The sequence below is a fragment of the Bidens hawaiensis genome, unplaced genomic scaffold (assembly GCF_021521415.1).
Source record: "Bidens hawaiensis isolate Kalapana, Puna unplaced genomic scaffold, B.hawaiensis_p1.1 tig00002553_1, whole genome shotgun sequence".
In the NCBI taxonomy this organism is placed as follows: Eukaryota; Viridiplantae; Streptophyta; class Magnoliopsida; order Asterales; family Asteraceae; genus Bidens; species Bidens hawaiensis.
This window is the reverse complement of record NW_027491139.1, coordinates 455516-465683: the sequence shown is the minus strand read 5'-3', so window position 1 is coordinate 465683 and position 10168 is coordinate 455516. Positions and strand designations below refer to the sequence as shown.

The following is a 10168-nucleotide window of genomic DNA, read 5'->3' as shown; positions in this document are numbered from 1 at the left end:
AATAGGGTGAAAATTTAGGTATCATGAATAAAATAGCCCTTAATCCAACCAAGACGAGTATCACATGTCATATTCATAATTCTTCTTAGGCTAGTTAAACAAAACACCTTCTTTTTAAGAAATCCAACCCCTATATAATACTCTTAGTATACCCAAAATATAATACAATACACACCTAAAATTTTAAGAATACAAATTGCTTAGAAAATAGATGTAAATATTGACCACAACATTTGTTGTAGGCTAGGAAAGATCTCATTCTCACCCACCCCAATTTTCTATCGGCTATTTTGTGTCCTTTCAAACATCAAAGACTTTAAAAAGAAAAAAATAAAATGAAATCAATTAAAAATAAAAAGATTTGCAAAAAGTAGGTAGAGAGAGAAACTCGGCCTCCAGAAGATATTTTTCATTTCATTTTTCGTATCGCCTTTCTTCTCTTCACAAAATTAGGGTTTCTAATCTCATCGTAAGTTTTCGCTCTTTAACTTTAATTTCTGTATTGTGTTGATGTTTTCAAACGCTAAAACCATACATCCAACTATTTTGCTTCGTTTGCTCGTTTTTTTTTGTGTAATTTGGGTATGGTTTTGTTGAATTGTGTATAGATCATTTTGGGTAATTTGTGGGTTTTATTGTTTTGTTGGAATTACGAGTTTTTTTATTTGGAAATGATGAGTTTAGGGTTTGTTTTGTTTTGTTATTGATCAGGGATTTTGGTACAGTGGAATTGAATTGAAAGACAAAGGTTGGTTTTGTGTGGTTTTGATATTGACGAATAATTAGACGGTAGATTGAATCGAAAAGCTTTTGTATTTGTAAAGATTTTCAAGGGGTTTTGAAGAAGGATTATTGGGATTTGGGAATTTGAGAATTAGGGTTTTGTTTGAGCATGCCAACTTCTTGGGCTGATTCAGTCGCCGCAGCTGAAAACACGGCTGCTGGTTCTGGTTCCGGTTCTGGTTCTGGTTCTGGTTCTGGTTCGTACAATTCATTAGCCCCGACTAGACCCACGTACGTCCCTCCACATTTGCGTAACCGCCCCGCCAGTTCGGAGGCGGCGCCACCGGTTGTCGTTGCTAACAGCGGAAACACTTCTGCGGTCCCCGCTGTTGGTGGCGGTGGTGGTGGTAATCGTTGGGCTGGTCCTAGAAATGATTTTAGGGCGGGGTATGTTGGTGGTGGTGGGCGTGGCGGAGGCGGTGGTTGGAATAACCGGGGTGGTGGTTGGGACCGAGGTAGGGATCGTGAGATCAACCCGTTTGAGAATGATGATGTTGCCGACCAACAGTTTGTTGAACAGGAGAATACTGGGATTAACTTTGATGCGTATGAAGACATTCCTGTTGAGACAAGTGGGGATAACGTACCGCCACCTGTCAACACGTTTGCTGAGATTGATTTAGGTGAAGCGCTTAATTTGAATATTAGGAGATGCAAGTATGTGAAGCCGACACCTGTTCAACGACACGCGATACCGATCTCACTCGGTGGTCGGGATTTGATGGCGTGCGCGCAAACAGGGTCTGGAAAAACCGCTGCGTTTTGCTTCCCTATTATTAGTGGAATCATGCGAGGACAATTTGGTCAACGGGCACCACGAATGCCCCGTACGGCTTGTCCACTTGCTCTTATTTTGTCACCCACACGCGAGTTATCATGTCAAGTATGTTTATGTTTTCCTTTTTCATACTTAATATTTACGTTGTTTTTGAAGGACTTACTATTATTATTATTATTATTTATTATTTTTTAATATTGTTATTTGATATGTAGATTCATGAAGAAGCTAAGAAGTTTGCTTATCAAACTGGGGTAAAAGTGGTTGTTGCTTACGGTGGGGCCCCGATTAATCAACAGGTGTGTTAATATTATTCTTTATGTATATACCTAATTGCAGGTTGGGTTTATTAATTACACTAGACATCCTTAAACTAAGGGGTTTGTAACACTTTACGTCCTTTACACTAACTGCCGTTAAAAATTTTCAGTAATTCCATGCTAAGTGACCAGTATGGCCTTAGCTACCATACCATTTTTATTAAAAAAATTTCAGATCCATCTTAATGAAGTAAAAGTAAATATATATTTCTACTAGTAAATTTTTGCATCAAAAAACCACTCACCAAAACCATTTTATATTCATGTTTATTATTTATTGATTTCTATTTAAATGAAAAAGATTATTTTTATATATCTTGTGGTTTTAATTTTTTTTAAATTGAAAAGGTATAATGGGATATTGGGTATTAAACATGGATTTAACTGAAAGTTTTAACGCCAGTTAATGCGAAGAACGTAAAGTGTTACAAACCTCTTAGTTAATAAAAGATTAAGGACCCAACCTGCAATTGGGTATGGATATAAAGGATGAATCTGTAATTTACTTTTTTCTTTACCTAACTAATTTGTATCTGGTTAGCTTCGTGAGCTAGAACGAGGTGTGGACATTCTTGTTGCAACCCCGGGGCGACTGGTAGATCTGTTAGAGCGGGCCCGCGTGTCGCTACAGTATATCAGGTATTTAGCTTTAGACGAAGCAGACCGAATGCTCGATATGGGTTTCGAACCGCAAATAAGAAAAATCGTTCAACAAATGGATATGCCGCCACCAGGTGTCAGACAAACAATGTTATTTAGCGCCACTTTCCCCAAGGAGATACAGGTTTGTTTTTCTTGCATATTATGTAACAATGGTGTAATTTTGTTATTTATATACGGTTTTGGTTAATATGCAGAGACTGGCGTCTGATTTTCTTGCAAATTATATATTTTTGGCTGTTGGGCGAGTTGGTTCGAGTACGGATTTGATTGTTCAACGAGTTGAATATGTACAAGAAAGTGATAAAAGAAGCCACCTTATGGATCTTCTACATGCACAAAGGGCTAACGGTGCTCATGGCAAGGTAATATTCAGTTTTTGGTTTGGGTGGTTATATCATATAGACTTGAAATTTTTGGGTCGATAAAAATGTTGGCCCGATTAATGAGTTTGGGCTCAAATCTTTTTGTTGATCAATTAGTATTTGATTATTATACGTTTGGGCTAAAATATTTGGGCTAAGCTATTTGTAAGATTGTTACATGTTAAATTAACATTCAAAATTAAAATTGAAAATCCATACATTCGGCTTGGATTATATATTTTTTTTGTTTTAATTACATGCAAAACCAAAAGTAAAACCAATACCGAACCGAAGATCTGGTTTGTACGGAAACATAAAACCAAACAATCGGTTTTTGTTTGGGTTTGGTGTTTTTCGGTTACGGATCGGTTTATCCGGTTTCGTGTTGCAGACTGGCAAAATACTTGCTGGAAATTGTGAAATGACAAAATGCCTTTAAATTTAAAGCTTATCCTACTTCTCATGTTGTAAAATGACAAATCCCTGAGAATCTTGTTAAAAGAATTATCTTTAGATGGATTGTTTAAAGTTAAATCATAGTCAACAGAATTAAAGGATTGTTAAATGTTGAAACATACTTGTGTAGATTCAAGGTCATTTTTGTCACTTAACAACTCAATAGATACGAAAATTTCAAAAGTTAGTGGTATTTCGCTATTTTACACTTTTTCAACAAGTTTGTGTGCCGGAATCAGCATAAGCAGAGTCAAATCAATACTTGGGTGGCTTCTAATATTGTTTTAACAGTTAGTTGGCCTTAATGAGAATGTTTGAACACGCGAAAGAAGTTATGATTTGATTTCTTGATATATATTTTATTGTCTGCAGCAAGCTCTTACATTAGTTTTTGTGGAAACGAAGAAAGGAGCCGACTCATTAGAGTATTGGTTATGCATGAATGGCTTTCCCGCCACCACTATTCACGGTGACAGGACACAACAGGTACGCATTTTTATTTTATTTTTAAATTATAAAATTTTGTAACAGAACTTATAACATTTGGTGATTTTGAAATATTGACAGGAACGTGAGCAGGCGTTAAGATCGTTTAAAAGCGGGAACACCCCGATTCTGGTTGCAACAGACGTAGCAGCACGTGGTCTCGATATCCCACACGTGGCCCACGTGGTCAACTTTGACTTGCCGAATGACATTGACGACTACGTGCACCGTATTGGGAGAACAGGTCGGGCTGGAAAGTCGGGTTTAGCCACTGCTTTTTTCAACGATAATAACGCCTCGATGGCTCGACCGTTGTCGGATCTTATGCAAGAAGCTAACCAAGAAGTTCCAGCTTGGCTGGCTCGTTACGCGGCACGAGCTTCTTATGGTGGTGGTAAGAACCGCCGTGGTGGTGGTCGGTTTGGGGGCCGTGATTTCCGGCGAGACTCGAATTTCAACCGCGGTGGCGGCAATGGTGTTGATTATTATGGCGGTGGGAATATGAATAATGCTTATGGAGCACCTGGCGGCGGGTATGGTGGCGGCGGATATGGGGGTTCTGGAGGTTATAGTGGCGGTTATGGCGGCGGCGGTGGTGGTGGTTATGGTGCTGGTGTTGCGAGTGCTTGGGACTGAGTGCTGCTTTGTTTGAACTATAACTTGATTTAGTGGATCTGTTATTACCCTTTTGAGGGTAATTTGGGTAGTTTTTTTTTTAACTTTATTTTCGTGGTTAAATTTGGTGGTTGATGGGTTGTGGAATCGGGTCGAATATGTATACGATGAAATGTTGATTTCTGCAATCCGAGTTGAGGGTCTGTAGATTATTGCGGGTTTCGTGTTGTGGTTTTTCTGCAGAGCCTCTTATGGTCAAATGAAAGTGTGCTTTAATGTCTAGTTATGATATGTTTGTTGCTAATTTTTTATAAGTAACTAAAACGCCTATTAATGCCTAGATTCATTTTTTTCTTTTACATTTCTTATGTTAAAAGTTGTTTACTCCTATCAGTGTATTTGACACAAGCAGACGTTTATGGAGAAGAAAGAATAACACAACTGCATTCATTGTTTATTTATAAGTAACACATACATATCACAAAACATCTGCACCTTCTACTCCATGATCTTTCTGCCAACTCCTTTTGCATTGATTTGAAGCTGCAAAACAAGTTTTTCGATCATAATTAAACTATGATTTGCATACTCATAGTATTCTACATCTAGAGCTGGTGATGCTATGAATTTGTGATTAAATAAGTACCTTAGAAATGAGGTTGTCTGAACGAGTGCATATAAATCATACATGATGTAACATGGTTCCCTAAGGTTGATTTCGAACGTGTAACCGTTGCCTTGTGGGGCTGTGGTGTAAGATGTGACGTAATCCAGGAAAATGCCAGGAGGAAATCCAAACCGTGAGACGAATTCGTAGATGGTTGGTTGTTGTGCAGAGGATGTGCAGGTGAGTGCTAGTAGGGCGAGAACAAGGACAGATACACGAAGAGTGGTCATGGTGAATTAATATGGTGAGTTGTGAAGACTCAATAGAGGCTTGCATAATGTATATATACGGGATAAAATATTTAAATTATATTATATAACATATTTAAAACGAGTGGCCTTAATAAAGTAGTATACATCCTTGATGGATATTTTTAAATATGTTGTTTTGTTATACATTTGTATTTTGTTTTGGTGGTTAATGATGAAAGTGGAGAGGTTGGCGATGATGGAATATTAGATGATTATTGTGTAGTTATATATATAAGTGAAAATGACAAGAATGGAATTATGCAGGTGGACGCTGATTTTATAATAATCTAGTTGTTATTTCTCGGTGCAGATGATTAATAAAACGTGTATAAATTGTTCATCAATTCGCCTAGTGGTTCTGTTACTTTTGTTAATTAGTTTTAAAATATAGCCATCCAAATCTAGTGCGGTTCAAAACTAAATCGTGTATGTATGACCCCGAGTCGCCTATTTTAGTAAGGAACCATGTAATAAGCAAGAACATCTATTTGATTCACCTGCTTCGGTTATGAACACGATTACACATCGAGGGTTTGAATTTGTATTCCGATTGGAAGATCCTCCGAAAAAAGAAGGCATTTAAACAGAATGTTAACCCCAAACCATGCAGAAGAGGAGGTTAGCTGTAACGTGGCGACAAAATAATTAGAAAACAAGTAGCTAGCTAGTTGTGATGTTTATCAATCACTGGGAATTAGGAATTGAAATGGTTCCTTTTGCTCATATGGTATGTTGAAGGTATGAAGCTTTATGTTGTTATATTCTTTAAATTTGTATTCAAGTATATTGTTCTTATATGTTTATGTGTGCATTTTACATATAGGCTTATTTGCTAGTTAATGGGAATTTATTGGGCTACAGTACACAAAGATGTCATGGGCTTAAGGATTCAAGAGGAACTTATTGGGCTAAAGTTGTTGGAGCTTGGTATTTGGGTTGTATATGGGTTTTCTAGAGACACGCCAGACATCCCCTACACGTCCGATATAGGGCTATACGAGACCCTATGTCTATACGGGGTGTCCCTAACAGGACCCTTGTAGTTTGATCAAAACAATTTAGTCATAACTTTTGGATCGATAAGCGGGATGTCTAAGTCGTGGTCTCCATCATCTTCATCAAAAGTTCTAATCTACTTGCTCAAGAAGAGATCATCTCTTCCAAACTATATCGTCGTCCCTTCGGTTTATATAAAACTCTTTGAAGATTGTGTAAGAATAGCATTCATCTTAAAAGATTAAAAAATTGTGTTTTTATTGGTCCCAACTATTGCATTTTGGTCATTGCCGGTCCCAACTCACGAGTTGGTCACTGATGGTCCCAACTTTTAATGTATCTGTTCCTAACGGTCTGCTGCTAACAGAATTCTAACGCCGGTAGTTTCAGGTAGCCAGAAAAACGTTTTTTGCCGGGAAAGTCAATTTTTTGCTAGAAAACACCACCTAAACACCGCCACCACCACCACCAATTGACTCACCGCCAACCAACCTCCATCACTTAAGCACCATCAACTGATTTCGACGATGGTTCTAGGGTTTTGGTGACCTCAATAATTGGGTCTTTTACTAGAAAAAAGTTCCTAAAAGTACGATACAAAGTTACCATGATGTTTGGGACAAAATTGTTGAGTTTTCGGGAAAAGAATGTGTGCTTTCAGGCTAAAAACGTTTTTCCGGCTACTTGAAACTAACGACGTTAGAATTCTGTTAGTCGCGGACCGTTAGGAACAAATACGTGAAAAGTTGGGACCGTCACTAGCCAATTCGTTAGTTGGTACCGGCAGTGACCAAAAGACGATAATTTGGGCCCATAAAAACCAATTTTTCTTATTATTATTAGAGCATGATGATCAATACAACCTATAGTGCTAATTATGTATAACAAACTAACAACAATATATTGCTTCATTTTATTTATCAATAACACATATCTCCAAACATCTCCTCTTCTACTCCATTATCTTTCTAGCAACTTCTTTCTCATTGTTTTGAAGCTGCAACGATTTGCATATTCATGATGTTAGTTTAATCAACTAAGAGTTCAGAAATCAATAGCTGGAGATGTTATATGATTAAAAGAGTACCTTAGAATTCAATGAGGTTGGATGAACGAGTGTGATTAGCACCTATGGGAAAACCACAAGTTGGAATCCACTCAAACTGTTCAATATCAAGATCTACTTTAATAAATGCGAGAGTGTAAGTGATACTGTCGTCGTTTAGTTTCATTTCATCGACTTGAAACCAGATATAGTTATCTGGCTTCCCTATAAGCCCTTTGTAAATGGTGATTTTACCATATGTGATGTATCCAGTGATCTTGGAGTCCAAGTGAACATATAAATCATACATGATGTAACATGGTTCCCTAAGCTTGATTTCGAACGTGTAACCGTTGACTTGTGGGGCTGTGGTGTAAGATGTGACGTAATCCGGGAAAATGCCAGGAGGAAATCCGAACCGTGAGACGAATTCGTAGATGGTTGGTCGTGCAGAGGATGTGCATGTGAGTGCTAATAGGGCGAGAACAAAGAGAGAGACACCGGGAGTGGTCATGGTGAGTTGCAAAGCCTCAATAGAGACATAATGTATATATATACGGGATAATATTATATCTAAATTATGTTATACTACATATTTAAAACGAGTGGTCTTAATAAAGTTGTCTGCATTCTTGATGGATGTTTTTAACTATAATATTATTTTCTTTTACATTTGTATTTTGTTTTGGTGGTTAATGATGAAGGTGGATTACATGGAATATTAGATGATTATTGTGTAGCTATCTATACTTTAAATAAGTGAAAATGACAAGAATGGAATTATGCAGGTGGACGATATTTTCTCGGTGCAAAAGATTAATAAAATGTGTTATATTAAAAACTTTACATGAAACTAAATGTCTCTAAAACATTTATAAACAAGGGTATAAATACTAGCCTCAGGCTATCGTGTACGTTTGTCTGGATCCTTACATATGTGGTGGGCACATCACACCTGGTCACAATTACGCTCGCCTGTGGGGAGTACGACCTCGTGTATACGTATAGGCACTCAACTAGTCGAACGATGCGGTGTTTGCTGGGGGAACCGAGTATAGAGACTTGAGTTTATAAATTGTATTGTTTTAACTTGATTATTACTAAGCCACGTTGGGCCGAGACCTACGCAGTCTCGAGGGGTGATTAATTAAAGAAAATATTTTTGCAGGTGATCAAGGTTAGCGCTTGGAATGAAGAAGTACTCAAGATATCTGATGGCTCGGATCTTTTTGTTAAACTTAATATAAAGTTAATGGTGGTTTTTGTAAAGTAAAACAAGTAATCTATAAACATCAAACGGGAAACTTTTAAATCGTCTTTTGTATATGTAAATATTACATTTTAAATCCACAAGTTTATAAGACTTCCGCTATTAAAACGTAACTCTGATTTAATTACAATTGTGGTACCAACATATGTGTCATACGCCTAGGCCGTGGTTTGGGGTGTGACAGTCGAACCGACAATCCGCCGCATGATAACGAATGAACTGAACCAGAATGTTACTGTGACATTCGTCAATTTTGGGTCCGATTCGTTTTCGTTATTTTATTCATATACTTATAAATCGACCCGTTTTGTAAACCGAAACCCCCGACATAATCAAAATGATATTTTTTATGTTACAATATTGTTTTACACTTGTTGGGTCTCGAAAACATCCTTTTCGGGCCTTAAAACGCGTTAAAAACACTTAAAACCAACTAACGCTTAAAACCAACTCCGGGGCCCAAACTGTCATTTTTGAAAGTTTAAAAATATTCCAGCCTCCACCTCGTCACGCCGCGCGACGGGGGAGCCTCCTACGGTCGCATAGCGCGAGCCCTATCATACCAGATTCAGCTTTTTGTGTTTTCTTGTTTGTTCTTTTGTCAAAAACTCGGTTTTTACACACCAAACCTCATGTTTAACCCTCCCAACCTTTCCCTATATATACAAGACCCCTCCCAACATCAATCCCTGCTCTCATTTCATTTCGACAAACCGCCACTGATTCCCGACTGTTTGTTTGGGGTGGTCGGGCTCAACTATAAACATTAGGCATTACTCACTAGCAATCCTTTTTAACACATCCCAACCCTCTAATAATATCGAGAAATGTGACATAAACCCGATAATGAATTCCTGATGCCGATGATTTGTTTCGAGCTTATCATGATGTCCCTCCGATCAGAGGTTGTTGACGAATTTCCGAGCTCTTAATCTAAGTAGAAGTGTTATCCAACTAATTACCAATACCCGACATATCATAAGTCGAAGTTATGCTAGAATCGTGAAGCAATTAAACCGTTACTGAACATGTCATTGTTTTAGTAAATATGCTAATCTAGCCAAACCATAGTCTAGGGTATAGTCAAACCTAAACATTATAATACTTATGAAAAGGTTTTGACAACATTTAAGTTTCATCATCAAGAATAAACATCTAGTAAGAAAATAAATAAAAAGTTTACTAACAACTTTTCTTAAATCTGAAACCGAACTGTTTAACTGCAGACAAGGCAAAGTAAAGTAGTGGTTCAATCAAGTATCTACTGCATTAACAAACATAAATGCTATGTTGCGAAAAGTATAGGCGTACAACAAACCGGTTATCTGGAAACTGAACCAAACCGTCAGTTTGTATAGTGGTTTGGGTATTTTTCAATCATACCGGTTTTAAAGCCGACTAAAATCAATTTAAACCAGTTTCTAAATCAAACTGGTTTGTCTCAAACCGGTTTGGAATATGCAAAAACCAAAACAG

General features: G+C 37.5%; 2 protein-coding genes across 2 annotated transcripts; one reads left to right on the top strand and one right to left on the bottom strand.

The window, feature by feature from the left end:
• Nucleotides 1–354: 354 nt before the first annotated feature.
• LOC143620312 (DEAD-box ATP-dependent RNA helicase 37-like) lies at nucleotides 355–4745 on the top strand. Its single transcript, XM_077092012.1, has 7 exons — nucleotides 355–469; nucleotides 712–1666; nucleotides 1777–1860; nucleotides 2423–2665; nucleotides 2739–2906; nucleotides 3735–3848; nucleotides 3930–4745. Exons 2-7 carry the CDS (start codon nucleotides 893–895, stop codon nucleotides 4482–4484), a joined length of 1938 nt encoding a protein of 645 aa, XP_076948127.1. The 5' UTR covers nucleotides 355–469; nucleotides 712–892; the 3' UTR covers nucleotides 4485–4745.
• Nucleotides 4746–7465: 2720 nt separating this feature from the next.
• Nucleotides 7466–7936, bottom strand: LOC143620234 (uncharacterized). Its single transcript, XM_077091966.1, has one exon. It carries the CDS (start codon nucleotides 7934–7936, stop codon nucleotides 7466–7468), a length of 471 nt encoding a protein of 156 aa, XP_076948081.1.
• Between the last annotated feature and the right edge of the window lie 2232 nt (nucleotides 7937–10168).